The sequence below is a fragment of the Dipodomys spectabilis genome, unplaced genomic scaffold (assembly GCF_019054845.1).
Source record: "Dipodomys spectabilis isolate Male_0828 unplaced genomic scaffold, ASM1905484v1 ptg000069l, whole genome shotgun sequence".
Lineage (NCBI taxonomy): Eukaryota > Metazoa > Chordata > Mammalia > Rodentia > Heteromyidae > Dipodomys > Dipodomys spectabilis.
In genome coordinates this window covers 22,490,028-22,508,231 of record NW_024870746.1, presented here as the reverse complement: position 1 = coordinate 22,508,231, position 18,204 = coordinate 22,490,028, and the positions used below count along the sequence as shown (strand labels likewise).

Genomic DNA, 18,204 nt, shown 5'->3' with positions numbered 1-18,204 from the left:
AGTTATTAGGACAGACTTCTCATCATTTTTATCCATCTTTGACCTTTATCCTACTTCCCCTATTCAGAAAAATGACGAACAACAGGGCTATACATGGTTGGCTGCTGAGCAACTGTGGACCCAATGTCCAAGTGGATGGAAGAAAACAGCTTTTGTTAAGGTCTGTACTTGGTTTCCTGGATCTCCAGGCATCTGGTAAACCTCTTGGCTTCTCTACTTCTTTCCCTTCACCAGGACCTTTTCTGCACTGTCTTTCTCTCTGCTCTCACACATTCACAGCAAATACAATCTGAGAGAATAACACACCTTCCCTACAGCTGAGAGAGTAGGGGGACTTGCTCAGTTGCTTCCCAGCAGAGAGTAGAAGTCTTTTTTTGCAAGGCATAATTTCAGCTTCCCAAGTTTGACCAGCTTCTACCCTGCACCAGTCTCAGACTCAGGCCAAGATTTTATCTCCTTCCAGGGCTCTATCTTGGGTCTGTCTCTCCAAGGAGCTGCCCCAGCCTGGAGGCCTGGATTATTTACACCTCTTTGGCTCCCTTGAGCAGCAGACTCTGTGTGCTTGAGAGCAGTAAATCTACCTCCTAATCACACCAAGCTGCTCCATGCAGTCTGGCTTGTTCTTGCGGGGCTGTTCATCACTCTGTGAGACAGAGGCTGTGGCCTAGAGAGAAGCCTCCGGGAAGTGGCTGGCCCCTGGTTGCTTCACTCCGGCTCCCTGCAAAAGCTTGCAGAGGCTGAGCCTCTCTCAGGACCTCGGTGCAGCAAGTGCAGAGGTTTCTCTTGTTATGACGGAACAGGTTCTGAGCAGAGGTTTTCCCAGAGCTTGGAAAGGAGGGATGGGTGTTAGCACTTACCTGTCTCTCAGACATGACATACAGGTAGCGTTGATCAATGGAAAAGGCCATGTCCCGGAGGATGGGGCTCCCATCTTTGAGCACGGAAACCATCTCGTACTGGACCCCACCATGGGGGGGACCATCAGCTCGAATCTGCAAGAGAAAATGAGGATATCCTCAGCATCTACATTCAGCCTTCCTCCTGAGCTATTTTTATCCTCCTGGAAGGGTTGTCTTAGCAGACAAATGCTAACCCCACCCCCCACTACTCTGAGGACAGAAGTGTTGCTTATTTCAAACATTCTAGTCTCCATCAAGCAAGCAGTCTGAATGTGCTGGGTCTTGGATTTCTGGTGGTGGGTTTATTTGTGTCTGTATATATTCTCCTAGGCATAATTCTGACTATCCCCATGTGGTTATTCTGGTGCGAATCTACATATATATTTACAGCGCCGTGTGATGTGTGTGTATGCAAGCAACTGTGTGTTTATGTGCACTAACGTGGTTAGAGGGCAAAGACAGCATCTATATACAGCTTGCTGGCCTCAGGCAGATACTGAGAAATGGCAGATAATTGTGCAAAACATCAAAAAGCTGGTCATTAGGAGACAAATTTCCTGACCTCAGGAAACTCTTTCTGGCCCTGGAAGTAGGCTTTGCTGTCTATAATTCTTCCTAGTGGGCTGTGGTGACTTAGGAATTCAGCCCATCTTGGGACAATACATCAGAAAGGACTTGGATATCATTTAGTTCAAGGCTTCTCAGTCAGGGCTGCCTATTTGAATGCAGGGAGTTTTAAACAATAGGAATACCAGGGCTAGGTCCATTCACCAGAATCTCCACGGATGGGGCTTGGGTGTCTTCATTGGTTTGAAAGCTCCCTAGGTAGACTTAATGAACAGCCAGTGTTGAGTAGCAATGTTGTAATCCAGTGTTCTCTGATCAGTGTACCATTAGAATCACTGGGCCTAACTCCAGAATGTAACACAAATTCTAGGTGATAACGATGCTGCTGGGGATAGGAGTTGAGAAAGACTACTAATCTAGCCTGTCTTCTGTATACACAATGCTGAAACTCAAAAGAGAGAGATCTCTAAGGGGGTACCAAAAGTTGGTGGTGAGGAATTCTTGGTGGGAATGTGTTCCATCCCCAGCTTCTTTTCCCAACAGAGCAGCTGATCATTCATCGGTGTTCACCATCCCAGCTTGTTTTCTCTTTCCACTGTGTATCTACAGGCCCTCCTGTAGGTCCAGCCCCACCTCTTCCAGGAAGTCTTCCTAGCCTCACTCTAATGGCTAATTAATTATACTTGCACTAATGCCTTTTTCCCTAGCAGACAATTTGTCCTAGGATTATAATCAATTGATTTGCTCATTGTATATGTACTAGCCAACATGTATCGACTACCTACTTGAATTGTTCTCTAATTGCTTGAGATGTGTGAAAGTCTTTCAGCATTTTGAAGGTGGGGATGTGTGTGTGTGTGTGTGTGTGTGTGTGTCTGTGTCTGTGTGTTTCCTATAACTCTCAGAGAACCTGCATGAGGCTCTGATGGAGGAAAGGGCATGGCTGAGAAATGACCATGTAAAGGCTACAAACTGCGAACCAGCTGATAGAGTATCTTAAACTCTTTAATGCTAAATCAAAATGAGGTCAAAAGATACTTCCTCTGGAAGATTCGAAGAAGGAGCCTTCTCCTTCATACTCTGTCCATTCTCTCTTGCACTGACCACCTCTTCTCTCTACTAATTTATTTTCACCTCATTAAGAACTCCTGAGGACAAGCAACCATGACTCCCCCAGTCCACAGGCCAAGCTTGGTGCCCGGTAACAATACCACACATGTAAGAATGGAGGAAGGGAAACTTTTTCAGGTCTTCCTGGCTCAGTGGGGAGCCCCCACAGAATTATTTATTGCCGAGTTGGGAGGAGGTGGTTAGGACCAGGATTGCTATTTCTCCACCCTCTTGAGAAAACAGGCATCCTTGAGGGGCCCAAGAGAGGGTGCGTGTGGTCTGTACCCATTGAGGTGGTCTAGACTGAGAGTTGCCCTTGTGATAAGCTTACCACAAGCCCAAGTAGAAAGTTCTGGCCCTGGAGATCGCAGTGGCAGAGAACCTCATGCCTACATTCCAGGAGAGAGAGCAGTGGGCCAGAATCCATAGTTGGGAATATTGCGTTTCCCTTACTGTTTGGGAAGGTGACCTGGGGAAGTAGCTTGAAGTGAGTAGGTAATGTGATTGGAAACAGAACATGTTCTCCCCTCAGGCCATTTCTACGCTTAGTGCCTCCTCTTGTGTTGGACTGACTCTTCCTCACACTGAATTCCACCCTATGTTTTTCCTAACTCAAATGAGGGCCTCCTGCATGGAAGGCGGTTGTCTTGACAACCATCACCAATGCTCCTCCTCTCCAGGGTGGTGGTGGGGGGGTGGATTTTATTTAATTCTTCTACTTGGTCTCAGCAATGACATTATTGGGCAGAGACATCCACTCTCCACTCCTGGAATCTTTCTGACTGTGAGATTTAAGCAGAAGAAAGAGCAATGTCTCTATCTAGGAAATTCTCCTAAATGGCAATAGTTCCCATTAACCTTCAAAAAACAGCATTCTCCCTTGAATGGACAAGCACAAATTTCCAAAAGGATATTTTAGTCACAAAAGTTCTTGTGTTATTTAATTTAATTTAATTTATTTTTTTTCTCAGTCGTGGGGCTTGAATTCTGGGCCTGGGCACTGGCCCTCAGCTCTTCAGCTCAAGGCGAGCACTCTACCACTTGAGCCACAGCATCACTTCTGGTTTTCTGGTGGTTTATTGGAGATAAGAGTCTCATGGACTTTCCTGCCTAGGCTGGCTTTGAACCATAATCCTCAGATTTCAGCCTCCTGAGTAACTAGGATTACAGGCATGAGCCACCAGCACCCAGCTATTTTAAAAGACAAAAAAAAAAAAGAAAATGTGATAGTCATGACATCTTGGGTTGACCTCAGTTTTCTGTCTCCATCACATGGGAGGTGCTAGCTTTATCTCTTGCCTGAGTCTGAATGTCTCTGTTTCCTCCTCCATCCTTTTACCCATGAGCACAGCTCATCTCAGGTAGATTTAAGTCTCCTCAAGGCAGTGGCTGTGGGCTCGGGAACTTCTGAACTGGCCTCTTCCCTCAGGTCTGGCCCAGGACCTCCCGCCTCAGGAGGCCAGTTTGCCTTCTGCCAGTTGGAGAAACTATCTGTCTGTGAGCCTAGGCACTGGCCTGGCTCCCCAGTATGGTCTGGACTCAGAGTCAGGAGGAAAAACAAATGTTCCAGGTCTGGCCTATGCTCTGTGGGCCCTGGGACCAGACAGTACCCGTGGCCAGATGAGAGCTGGAATTGAACCAGAGACAACTTATCGTCACACATTCTGCTGCTTTCAGTTAGGACCAATCCTACCCATTAACTTTTTACTGAATCAGAGGCCTAATCAGAGGCCTTAAAAACTCCGTCTGTAGCTATAATCTTTTAATAAACCAGGAAAAGCTGAAATCAAATCTACATAACTCTCAAACGTCAGCACTAAAACTAGACCATAACAAATGATGTTGTTGGCCCCAAACATGAACTGAACTGAGTCCATTTAGTAGGAATTCCTGCAAAGAAGGGCAGTATCGCAAAAGAAGTCAGTACCTTCTTACACATACCTCTAGCTCATATTAGCTGCTACAAGCTTGGATAACCAACATAACCAATCCTTTAAGACCCCAGTGAAAAATCAGAGAGAAATGGAGATAAGGGCCCGAAGGCCAGGGGTCAAGGAGTATAAAGTGAGGGAGGAACTAGCAGGCAGAAGGTCAGTAGCAAGTGATATCTCTTCCCTGGATATCATTTTCTCCCTCTGGGCCACACACCAGTGTGAGCCGAGGGTCTGTCTGGTGGAGAAGAGAAGAATCTTGGACTTTCTTCTTGTCTGGCTTGGCACACATTGAGGGGAGTTACCTCCCTAAGTCTCAGTGAAATTTCCTCTTTGAATAACAGGAAGAAGCAAATCTACTCAGTGCTCAGTGGAAGGGGATCCTGTGATCACTCCCAGCACTGTAAGACTTTGAGTCCATCAGGAGTGAAACTGGGACTAACATTAGCACTGACCAGTGAGGTCCAGAGGAAAGCAAATTTAGTTGATGGAGAAAATACCTCAGGCATAACTAAGGGAGATATGAGATTCAACATTGTCCTCCATCCTTGCATGACAGATTGGCTATGAAGGAGAGCTGACAGGGAGTCCCAAAACAAAGGTGGGATTGATTGGGGGTAGGGAGGAGCTTAAGCTCAAGGCTTCGTGCTTTTCCTGAACTTTTTCACTTAGGGTTGATGCTCTACCATTTGATTCACAGCTCTATTTCTGACTTTTTACTGGTTAATTGGAGAAAAGAATTTCATAGATTTGCCTGCCCAGGTTCTCTTTGAACTGTGATCTTTAGATCTCAGCCTCCTGAGTAGCTAGGATTACAGGCATGAGCCACCAGCACCTGGCCAAAAGTGGGATGTTGAAAAGCTAACCAATTAGATCTCTATTCTGTGGTGTCCCACGAAGTGACGGGTCTCTTCAGTGTTTGTGTTTCCATCACCAGGAGCAAGTTCCAATGCCACAAGGACAAGACTAAATTGAATAGGCCACAGATCCAATCCAAATGACAGCATTAGCAGACCAGACCGCACTGTGAAGATCTCAATATGCAGACAGCAGAGATGATCAGAGAAAGGACAGAAGAAGGAGGAGACAGGGCCATGGGGAAGGAGGTCACCTAAGCATGTTTTTGTAGCTGGGCTCTTCCTCTCCTAGCATGGTTTGATCTCAGTGGACATGCAAAAAGAAATTACCAGGAACATTTTGTTTGGACAAAAATCAGAAGATAGGTCACATAAGTATAGTCTGCTACAGATGAAGTAACAGTCTACTGAGGCCTGCAAAGACCGAATTGTGCCTACACTATTGTGTAAGGAGATTAACATAAGCTCTAAGAATTCCTGCTTATAAAGACACTGGACTACACAATAGGCAACCACAATGGACTGGAATCTCCTTTGGGAGAAGGACAAAACCTTTTGCTTCATAGTTAGACATGGTCCTGCTAGAAGGCGAGGGATCTACTTGACAAATTTTGAAAGGATAATTGTTCTCCTAATGGATTTATTAATAGTTACCACTTATATAGCTTTTGCAATGTGCCGGGTACTGTTGGAACTGTGCAACATAAATGAACTCATTTAATCTTTACAAGTATCCCTGATGTTAATGCTACTCTTCTTCCCATTTTACCTGAGACCAGAAGAGTGAGGCAATTGTTCCAAGATCACACAGCTGAAGAGTGGCAGAATGGGGAAATCACACAGAGTCCATTTTCTCAGCCACCGTGAGACTCTCTTAAGAGGGGAATGGGACATGTGCAGCTAAGCCAAATAACTGGGTGCCCTAGAAACTCAACTTCCCTCCTTTTTACTCTTCCTCATTCAGACTCCTACTATCAGAATTGAACCATCACCATGTACTGGGGGCTCCCACACATGATCCTCGTTACGCAGGAGGCTGAGATACAAAGATCACAGTTCAAAGCCAGCCGAGGCAAGAAAAAAGCTGGAAGCAGAGTTATGGTTCAAGTGGTAGAGTGACAGCTGTGAGTGAAAAAGGTAAAGGACAGTGCCTAGGCCTTGAGCTCAAGCTCCAGTATTCACACACACACACACACACACACACACACACACACCTTATCTGGGGGCCCGAACTCAGTTTAACAGGGATGGCTTTGGGGGAACAGGAGTGTGTTAGGCAACTCCACAGAGAGATTTAATATCCATGTCTCCAGATGGGAGGGGTCCTTTGGAAGGAAGGCATGATAACCCTAATATCTCTTTCCCTAAATCACAGCTCTATGTCAGTACAGAAATTAACGACAGACTCTTCACATTGAGCATCCAATTCAAATCAGCATATCCAATTAACTCCCCTACCTGCAGGACTCTCTATTTCTTTTTTTCTTGTGCATCAATTTCTTTTCTACTTAGTCCTAAATTATGGAGCCTTTGCTTGGAATCTGACACTCTAACATTACTTTATTAGTATCAGTAGAGTGGTCATAATAGTACTTCCTACTCCCTCTCCTCCTCTCCCCTCCCCACTTTTTTTTTGCAAGAGTTGCCGCTGATGAGTAGCAGAATTGAGCATCTCTTTGGGCTTCTCAGGAGGAAAGATATCGGCGGGGCAGGTGTCACCCCGTTGAGGGAGCCAGGTGTGGGAATCCAGTGTGGAAGGCGGGATCGAATCTCAGCTTTCTCATTAACTGGCTGTGTGACTTCTGGCAAATCACTTCACTCGCTTGGATAATAGTTTCTGTAGATGTCAACTAAGGGTGGTAACTCCCGTCTTTCCCAGCTCAACGGGGATACTGTGACAGTGAAATGAGTTATTAGCTCTGAATTTCAGTGCTGCCCCGTATTTATTTATTAGGAGCCTTCCATGAGGTAGGCGGGCCTTGTGGAGCTGAAGGCACTGTGATAAATGATGGATCTGGCCAGGGAGCTCAGGATGGGGAAAGGGACCATCCCACTGACTTCATGAAAACGTGGAAGACCCCTGGGAGAGGGGGTTTGCATGGGGGTGGGGTAGGATGGTCTGAAAGGCACCAAAGGAAGGCTTCCTGGAAGCAGTGGAGCAAAGGTGGAAACTGAGTTCTTTAGAAACATAGATACAAACGTACAGGGTGTGTGTGTGTGTGTGTGTGTGTGTGTGTGTGTGTTCTTTTTACGCCTGAGCTCAGGTTTCGTGGAAGCTTGGTTTCTGACCTGAGCCTTTTGGGGGAGGCTTTGACAGACTGACCGAGGCTCGGCGCCTTTGGTGATGAGACCTGTTTAAATTATTCTTCACTTCAGAAGAGGCCTTGATCACCTAGGTCCATTGTCGTCTGGCTCAGGATGTGGCTTGTGTAGTACGTGAATGCCTTTGAGGTGTGTGTGTGTGTAGTATATATGTACGGCCAGCTATGTCCACATGTGTGTGTCTTTATGCATCTGTGATGTGTGTATGTGTGTGTGCTGTTTGTCTCGGGTGAGATTTTGGTGTATTTATGTGAGTAGGTGTGGTATGTGTGGAATGTGGTGTATTTGTGACGAACAGATGGTGCATGTGTAAAACTTTTTAAGTGTGTATGTGCATGGGGTACCATGAATGTGTGGTATGTGTATGTATGTGTGGTGTGTGCATACGATGTACAGTGTAGTGTGTACGTAATGTGCTTGGTAGTATGTGTGTAAGTATGGTGCATATCCATGGCACATGTATGTATGTGTGGTTTAATGTATGTGATGTGGCATGTATACGGGTGGTATGTACATGACATGTGACTGTGCAGCACATGTCTGAGATGTGTGGTATAGTGCATGTGTGGTGTGTGTACACATGCGCTGTTTAGAGTGCATGTATGTGATGTATGTGTGGTATGGTGTGTGTGTGTGTGTGGTGCATGTGTGATGTGTAGCAATTATCCATGTAACATGCTACAAACGTAGTGTGCTACAAACACATTACCCACATTGCGTGTTTGTGTTGTGTGTGATGTGTGACTATGGGTTAGTATACGTATGTGTTTTGTGTGATTGTAGTTCAGTATATATACATATGCAGTGTGTGTGGTATATGAGTGTAGCATGGTATATACATGTGTGGTGTCTGTATTGTGTGACTGTAGTATGGTTGGTGTACATGTGTGGTGTGTGGTGTGTGACTGTGGTGTGGTATACATATGTGTGTTGTGTGACTGTGGTATGGTATATGTATGTGTGGTATGTGTGGTGTGAGGCTATGATGTAGTATATGCATGTGTAGTGTGTGACTATGGTGTGGTATACACATGTATGCTGTGTGGTATGTGACTGTGCTGTGGTATATGCATGTGTCGTGTGTGACTGTGGCATGGTATACCCGTGTGTGTATTGTGTGACTGTGGTGTGGTATACACATGTGTGGGGTATGTATTGTGTGACTGTGGTGTGGTACACACCTGTGTGGTGTGTATTGTGTGACTGGTGTGTTATACACATGTGTGTGGTGTGTGTTGTATGACTGGTGTGGTATACACATGTGTGGTGTGTATTGTGTGACTGTGGTGTGGTATACACATGTGCGGGGTGTGTATTGTGTGACTGTGGTGTGGTATACACATGTGTGGGGTGTGTGTTGTATGACTGGTGTGGTATACACATGTGCGGGGTGTGTATTGTGTGACTGTGGTGTGGTATACACATGTGTGGTGTGTATTGTGTGACTGGTGTGGTATACACATGTGTGGTGTGTATTGTGTGACTGGTGTGGTATACACATGTGCGGGGTGTGTATTGTATGATTGGTGTGGTACACACATGTGTGGTGTGTATTGTGTGACTGTGGTGTGGTATACACATGTGTGTGGTGTGTGTTCTATGACTGGTGTGGTACACACATATGTGGTGTGTATTGTGTGACTGTGGTGTGGTAAACACATGTGTGTGGTGTGTATTGTGTGACTGTGGTGTGGTATACACGTGTGTGGTGTGTATTGTGTGACTGTGGTGTGGTATACACATGTGTGTGGTGTGTATTGTGTGACTGTGGTGTGGTATACACATGTGTGGGGTGTGTATTGTGTGACTGTGGTGTGGTATACACATGTGTGTGGTGTGTATTGTGTGACTGTGGTGTGGTATACACATGTGCGGGGTGTGTATTGTGTGACTGTGGTGTGGTATACACATGTGTGGGGTGTGTATTGTGTGACTGGTGTGGTATACACATGTGCGGGGTGTGTATTGGGTGACTGTGGTGTGGTACACACCTGTGTGGTGTGTACTGCGGCGTGCTGTGCTGTGCGCTGCGTGGACCCTGCACGTTGAGATCTGCAAGGGGAGGTGTGAGGGCCTCTGCTGTTCACCCAGGCCCCGAGCAAACTTGTGAGCGTGTGTTGCTGCAGCTGTGCATTTAGTACTGCGAGAGAGGATTCAAGCTGAAGTTTATTTTTGTAGAGCTTCATGACCTGAATTATTTATAGATTTGAAGTCTTTGGTAAACTCAGTCTCTGAGATTCTCTCTTTCTCTCTTGCGTATCCGTTCACACACACACACACACACACACACATTTCCAGAGTGCCTGTCATAAGCCCCGCCCTGTGCAGTCACAGCTCTGCAGACGGGCTCCCTGCAGGGCCACAGGGAGCCTGTCCCCAAATGCTCACATCATCTGAGGGAAACTCAAGAGCCTGAAAACTTCTGTTGGTCAGCGGGTTGCACTCAGCCAGACAGAGCAGGAAAGGCAGAGGAGAGAGAGAGCCAAGGGTCCTGCTGTCTAGGAAGATGATGAAGAGGGAGGTGGTCACTGAAAGGCACAGGACTACGAATGTCTGTGTGCCACCAGGCACAGTGGCTCATGCAGTCTTCCTAGCTACTCAGGTAGCTGAGATCTGAGGACCATGGTTCCAACCAGCCCAGGAAGGAAAGCTTATGAAACTCCTATCACCATTTAACCACATACACACAAAAAAAAGCCAGAAGTAGAGCTGTGGCTCAAGTGGTAGAATGCTAGTGTTGAACACAATGCCCAGGCCCCGAGTTCAAGCCCAGGGACCAACACACACACACACACACACACACACACACACACACACACACACACACACTAATAATAAAAAAATAATGCCTGCTGTTTCCCACACTCACACGCACATAATGCAGATATTCACAGGGCTGGTCCCCAGAGAGTTGTCGGTCAATCACCAGGGCTTTGACACTGGAGATTGACATTTCCCGGTATAATTATTTCTATTTTTGTGCATGTTAAGAATCTGCCCTAGATATTTATCTAGGGAGCAGGGCCGTAGATATTCAACGTGGGGCGTACAGTATTGGGATTTTAGGGGCCTAGGCCACGCACTCTCTTCTCCTGGAACCTTGGGGAGTCCTCAGGAGCTACTTATTCCCTGGATTCCTACATCTCGGGACAGTCTGTGAACTCCTAACTTGGTGATGGGGGACAGAGGATATCGTGATCACTGGCTGAGCACTCACTGTAAGGCGAATGTTCCAGATTAGGTTGGAGACAGGACTGGTAGCATCCTCTGAGGCCACTTGACATCCTCTAAACTGTGGCTTCTCTGCTGCTCCTCATCAACTTTTCGCTGACCCACGGACTGTCCTGGCTCTGCACCTCTCCATGGTTAAACCTCACAAATGAATCAACTCCTTCCCCCCACCCCCATCTCATTCCTGGGGACTCTGCCACGCAGGGGAGACAGACATCAAGACCTAGATGCAAAAAGAATCTAGGCCTCTTGGCCCAAGTCTTGTCAGGCCCAGGAAAGGACAAACAGTGAAGTCCTCAGACCCTTGGCCCTTTGACCTGCTCCACCACTCAAATAAATATTCACGATGCCATCCTTCTTACTGGCCAGATTATTAAACACCGCTCCATCTCTAGGCTGGGCAGGTTGGAGGCTTCGGGAACAAGAAGCTGCCAGGGGCAGAGGAAGCGCTTGATTGTTCTGGGAAACAATAAGATAAACACAGCGAGGGACAGCCAAGCATTAAGCAGCCTCAGATGAAATCAAATCACGCAGAGGCAAAGCAATAATTCACATTGAGTGTGCAGACTTGCGGGGAGAGGGGGAGGAGGGTAGTGAGGAGGAATGGTGGGAGGAATTAATAAAGAATAATGAGCAACTTCTGCCAAATCCAAATTTTTGTTTACTCAAGGCTCCGGCAAGAATCTCCATTCAAGGCGCTACATACAAGGTTCTTTTCCGAGGGATGCCTTGGGAGGCCTGGGGATGGAATCAAAGCTTATATGTGGTTTGGGCATGGACTGATCTAGGGCCGAGCTTTAGAGTGCATGTGGAAGGTACCAGGGGCTGGGTGCTGTTCCTGAGGGTTTCTCCCCCTCCCCCCTCAATTTAAGGATAGCTCTCTACCTCTTGAGCCTCAGCTTCACTTCACATAGGTAAGAGTCTCATGGACTTTCTTGTCCGGACTGGCTTTGAACCAAGATATTCAGATCTCATCCTCTTGAGTAGCTAGGATTACAGGCATGAGCCACTGGCACCCAGACTAGCACCCTTTGCAAATGCCTTACCTCCCTCCCCTTAAGAAATAGGAAAAGAAAACCCACACTTAGGACCATCTGGACATGGTACTTTTGAATAACTTTCTCAATTAATTTGTTTCAAATGACCTATTTGACTATTGGTTCTATACCCATCCGTGTGTAGAAGGTTAGAGACATAGATGTGAATGATGCTTAAAACTCTATAGATTAAGTCTCCTCATTCTGTAGAATAAGAAGTGTTAATATACGTGTTAATAGCTGCGGAGTGGCAGAACAGGACTCAAAGCGGAGGCTCTGTGATTCGAAAGCCTTCAGGCACTCTGTCTCTTTCTCTTCTATTTGGTCCCTCTGAGATTTTCCCTGCACCCAACAGGAAGGCATTGCCTACCTCGGGATTAAAAACTACGACTGAAAGATGCTGGGTGCCTCTGGAGATAAGTCCTGGGGAACAGAACAGATCATGTAGCACTATCTCCTCCACTCTGACAAAGAAGGCCACCTGCAGTTTGGTAAGAGAGCAAAAGGTGGGGATCTTAAGAGGTCTATTACCCTCCTTAATTAACTCATTCTTTTCAATGATTGCCATACATTGTACAATCAGGACTAGTAATCTTTTGCTTTCATTAATACGGAGGATGGGGGAGGAGGTCTGGGGCTCTGGCCAGCACTCTAACACTGTGTGTGTGTGTGTGTGTGTGTGTGTGTGTGTGTGTGTGTGTGTGTGTGTGTGTGTGTGTGTGTGTGTGTGTGTGTGTGTCTGGATGCAAGGGACTGGACTCCTGGAGATTTTGAAGAGGAGAAAACATTTTTGAAAAAAGCACGTGAACACTATGGTACAGAAAATGCATGAGAACTGGGAGAAATGGAGACCACATTCATGCCACTGTCTCTCTTTTCCAATTGCTAAGGACTGAGCTGTGGTGGTGTTTTTTTTAATTTTTTTTTATTATTGCCTCTTATCTGTGCTGCTGCAATAACCTGAGAAATCTCCTTGCTTCCAGCATACTCCCGCTGTAATCTATTCTACCCAACACTGCCAGATTAATCTTCTTAAAACACTCATTTGATCCTGCCTTTTCTATATGGGAAAATCCTTAAATTTCAGGTGTTTCTAATTTTCTTTCTCTTGCTTATCTCATTCTCCTATTTTTAAAGAAAATGATGAACATGTGTTACTTTGGGAATATTGAAAAAAAGTAAATAATGGCACGCATTCACACACACACCCACACAAACACACACACCCACACCTCACCTTTACAATGCCTTCCCCATATAACTTCTAAAAGTTCACATTCTCCTGACTGTTGTTCAAAGACCTAGTGAACATGACCTTTACACCTTTTCCCAATTACATCCTCAGTTTTTTGGTCTTCATGCCTTTTCTTTGCAATTTATTCTACCTCCCAGTTCCTAACTATCCTTCCAAACCTAACCCCAAAGCCATCTCTTCTAGGAAGCTTACACCAGACTGGTCTTTGAACTCTTACAGAGGCTGGCATGTTGTTTGGTGAAATTATTTGCAAACATGGGGAGTTGTCTTTCACAGACTAAGGGCCTGGAGAAGAGAGATGTTCAGTGCAGCTTTGGTGCCTTATCCTATGTGTGCATTGTCATGCACATAGTAGGTCTCCAGTAACATGTAGTGGAATGAATGATTCGCTGGGCTGGAATAGACCTTTACAGTAATGACTATTTAACTACTCAATATCGTTAGATACCATGTTAAGGGCCCTACATACGTTTTCTCATCTAATCCTCACAACAACCTGGGGCAGTAGCCACTGCCATTATCCTCATCTTATAAATGAAAATAATTGAGGTAGAAGAGGATAAAGTGACTTCTCTAAGCTCGTGTAACTGGAAGGCAGCAAAATGAGCCAAACTCAGTTGAGCCAAGGTCTCTCTTTTCTGATCTCTCTTAAAAAAAAAAAAAGGATAAGGAAAGGGATATATCTTGCTCCATTCCATGCCAGCGAGTCCAAATCTTCTGGAATCCGACCCCTCAGTCTTACACATTGGTATCTGCTGAAGTGATCTTCCTGGCTCTCAGTGGCCCAGTCAGAGCTCTTAGGAGGAAAGTACGCATGCTGCACACTCACACACTGTCCTGCTATGAAAGGGATTCCAGGGCCTAAAGAGCTGGAGCCTGGCTGGCTGGAAGGCAGGTGCGGAGGGAGGGCTGAGGTCGGGATGGGGTCAGAGCTGAGTTCTGAGCATTGGAGGAGAGAGGGCAGAAAGTCTCCATCCTCCCTAACCCCCCAGCCCAGGAGAGCCAGTGACTTCCTGGCAGAGCCCAAGGGCAGAGCAGACAGCTGTGGGGAGGGCGTAGTGCTGTTCAAAGATTCTGTTTGAGTAGCTGTCTTCCTAGTCCTCACACCTTTCTTTATCTCCATTCCCAGGAGGGGGACTTTAATAATGAGCTGCTTCATAATAACAGACCCCTAATTAATTCATTGCTATTCTTCTGGGGCCAGATGGCTCTGATCAAGGTGGGACGGGGTGAGAGGCGAAGAGCAGGGGTCGCAGGGGTCTAGCTGATCTGCATGGATCTGCATTGCTTCCTGGCCTCCCTGTTCTGGGGTTCTTCTTGGTCGTCTTGTTCTCTTTGCCTGGACACCTGCTTTTCCTCCCTGCCCACCTCTCCTTGTGCTAATGCCCCACAGCTGCTGGGCATGGTGCCAGCAGGCTGGCTTTGCTGGTGACTGGGTACAATACAGCAGGTGCCAGGATCTCAGGGAGGGGTGGGGGAGGGGAGAGGAAGGGCAGCTTAGCCCTGTGAGGAATCAACTTGGTACTTTGCTTTCTCTGCGCACTAGCGAGGGTACCCAGTGGGCTTAATCGTTAGTAAAGAGCATCACGCATCACAGGCTCCTCCTCTTGAGGTCTCCCCCATCCTCTCAGGGGCTTCTACTGCCCTGATGCTGTGTGCTGCTGGATCTTAGCAGCCACCACATCCGTCACTACACACCAGAAAGGCTGCCTCCATGTAGTACGACAGGAAAGCCACAGGGAGCTACACCAGGGACAATATGACCTTCACCCCTTCCCCCACAGCCACAGAGACAGCGCAGACTCAGAGGCTGCACAGAGCCTGCCTTGGGGAGCTCCTTCACAGGGGTTTCCCGTTTCCTTTCTAGATCATCCAAGCCTCACACTTCAGTCTTCCCTGCTGAAAGATAACTTGTCCAAAGTCGCATGCTCATAGCTGGTGACTTAATTCTCTGGGGGTAAAGGTCACACCAGGATACTCAGCCAAGGGAGTTAAACTTTTCCATCCTTCCTCATTTATAAAACAGAATAAACCAGCTATAAGACAGAATAAACCAGCTGGGTACCAGTAACTCACTCCTGCAATCAGGAGGCTGAGAACTGGACGAGAGTGGTTCAGGGTCAGCCCAGGTAGCAAAGTCCATGAGATTCTATTTCCAACATACCCAGCCAAAAAAACCAGACCGGAAGCCTGGCACAAGTGGTAGAGTATCAACTAAGCAAGCAGGCTGAGCAAGCGCAAGGCCCTGAGTTTGTACCTCAGTACTGTTGAGAGCAATAAACATACACAAAACAAGATTGCCAGTACGGCAGGACTACAGATGGAGTAATGAGATGATGAATGTGAAAAAGCTAGGCAAAGCAGAAAAGCATGCACAAAGAAGGAGAAGTTTTTTGATTCATTTGCTGTTAATCCATAAGGCTTGGATGGGACCAGAGTAAGGAGGACAATTAGCCAGAGAGGGCGTTCTTCAGAACGCAGTCAGACACTCCATGCCTGCTTTTTCCAAAGGAGGAGGAGGAGGAAGGAGAAGGAAGGAAGAGGAGGAGGAACAAGAGGAGGAGGAGGAGGAACAAGAGAAGGAGGAGGGAAGAGGAGGAGGAGGAAGAAGTAGGAGAGGGAAGGAATGAAGAGGAGGAGGAGGAGGAGGAGGAAGAGGAGGAGGAGGAGGAGGAGGAGGAGGAGGAGGAGGAGGAGGAGGAGGAGGAGGAGGAGGAGGAGGAGGAGGAGGAGGAGGAGGAGGAGGAGGAGGAAAAGGAGCAGGTAGCAGGTGCATGGGGCCAGGCCCTTTGACTTGCGGGAGCTCCCAGCCTGCCTGCCTCTAAGCAAGGAGGTTAGGGTCCACCATGCTGGGGACACGGAGCACCGAGGCCATAAGGCCCAAAGGATGGTCACATTCTGACTCAAATCCTTTTTATTTCTTGGGGTGGGGGCGGGGGGAGGAAGCAAGGGGCTGGCTCCAATCGTTCACCCACAGAGAGAAGGCAGCTTAGGGCAAACCAGCCCACTTCTAATCTGCTCCTCCAAAAAAGCTGGAAGGAGCTGCCTCGCGGCTTTTGTGCCAAGCGCTGCGGCTCCCGCCTCTGCCCCTCCCACGCCCCCACTCCCCTCCATCATTTCTTCTCTTAAAAGAGCACTGCACCTCTCCAGGGACTGGAATCATTAACTGAACAGCACTTAGCCTCTCGTAGATTTTTTTTTTTCCTTCCTTTTTCTTTTTGACATTTTGGCAGTGATCTGGAAAGTACCAGAGAAGCTGCACAGAAGCAGGAGGAGAGGGTGGGATGGAAGGGTGTGTCTGGAGGACTGGACTGGTGTGTGTGTGTGTGTGTGTGTGTGTGTGTGTGTGTCTAGCTCCAGACCCAACACCAGGCCTCTCTGGCTGGACCCATGATGGAGCCCTTAGCCGTCATGAAGCTGTGAGGCAGGGCCAGCGCTGGTTTCTCATAGCTTTTCCCCTCCAAGCCCCTTCTGCTGATAACCCGGAGGCTGCCCTGGGGCTGGCTGACAACCAATCAGAACCACAGTTTCTGCCAAGAGAGGTAGGAGTTAAGGGCCCTTGGTCCTACCTGACACCAGAGCCTCCTAGGAGTAGGCAGTGGAGGGCGCCGGAGGACTGAGGTATGGTTTGGGGCAGGAAGGATGGACTAAGCTATTACCTTCCAGCCCAGTGGAACCTAAGGTCCTGAGCCTTTCCCAAGCGGAAGGTAAGCAGGTGGAGAGAAAGGAGGGTCATGGGTTTCTTGCCCAGGTTGTGAGATCATTCAATCAAAGGGAGAGAAAAACAAAAACAAAAACAGAAAAACAAACACTGGCGTTCCTGAGAGACCATTGATATGGGGCAGGTTCAACCTTTTGGAGAGAATTTCTCCCCAGAGGCAATGAGTTCCCAGACTCCCAGAGAATTCTGTTCCTCCTTGCTTTCCCCATGGTTCCTCTCCCACACACAGACTTAGTCTTACACAATCACCCTAGGATAGGAGCATCATTCCTACCTACTGAGCACATGCTATGTGTTGGGCCCAGCACCAGGAATTTTACACACACTATCCACGACTTTAATTCCCCCCTCCCCCCCACTACACTGATGAAGAACCTGATGTTCAGAAAGGTTAGGTAACTTGCCTGAAGCCACACAGCCAGACAGTCCGAGAAAAAGATTTGAACCCCAGTCAGCTTGATGATGAATCCATTTGCCTCCCTAACAGAACTCACCTTTGTCTATGTGTTAATGCGAACATCTTCCTGTCTGTCATTTTAATGTTCTTTCTCTGCTGTCTGTGCCTCTAAGTGCCAACATAAATTATAAATTCCCAGAGGTAGAAGTGGAATCCATATAGTTCATTTTATTCAACTTTTAGCAGAGTGCAAGCGCAACGGGGTGCTTAAAAAATTGCATTCTACCCTGGAATCATCTCAGCACTCCAGAAAGCCACAAACTTGGACCACAAAAGCTTAACTAGTAAGCATCACTTTCCTTAATGGCCTTGTGTGCTTGGTTTTTATTGTTTGTTACTCGGTGAGAGTGAACTCCCAGAATGACAGCTCTGGTTTGGGTGTCACAGTCTTGGCACTCTATCAGGAGGTAATAGAAGAAATTGCCATATAAAAAGAACTTGGATTTTGATGTTAAACCCTTGTCCTGGTTTCTGTACAAGGTCTCACACGGTCATAAATCACATAGAGAATGTGATGTCTGGGAATTGTGTCTTCTGAAAAAAGTAGGCATACTTCCTTCTATTAGGGACGAGGGATTTCGAGTTCACAGCATTTCCCTTTATGATTCGGCTGCTAGGATGCTCCAGCCCAGCCTGCAGGATATTGGTCCTGTGGCCTGTGTTAACCTTCATGGTAGCGTGTTGACTTCCGCTTCTTTGGTGGCTTGGATGGTAAAGGTTTGAACTAGATATTTTACACATATGCTTGTCAAATCTCTCTGTGTGTGTGTGTGTGTGTGTGTGTGTGTGTGTGTGTGTGTGCTATCCCTTAGCTTTT

General features: G+C 47.1%; 1 protein-coding gene across 1 annotated transcript in view; it reads right to left on the bottom strand.

The window, feature by feature from the left end:
- Positions 1–18,204, bottom strand: part of Plxna2 (plexin A2) — a 195,293-nt gene that overhangs the window by 116,177 nt on the left and 60,912 nt on the right. Inside the window, exon 3 of the mRNA XM_042681944.1 lies at positions 858–992. Coding sequence (XP_042537878.1) covers positions 858–992 — 135 coding nt within the window. The remainder of the gene's footprint in view (positions 1–857; positions 993–18,204) is intronic.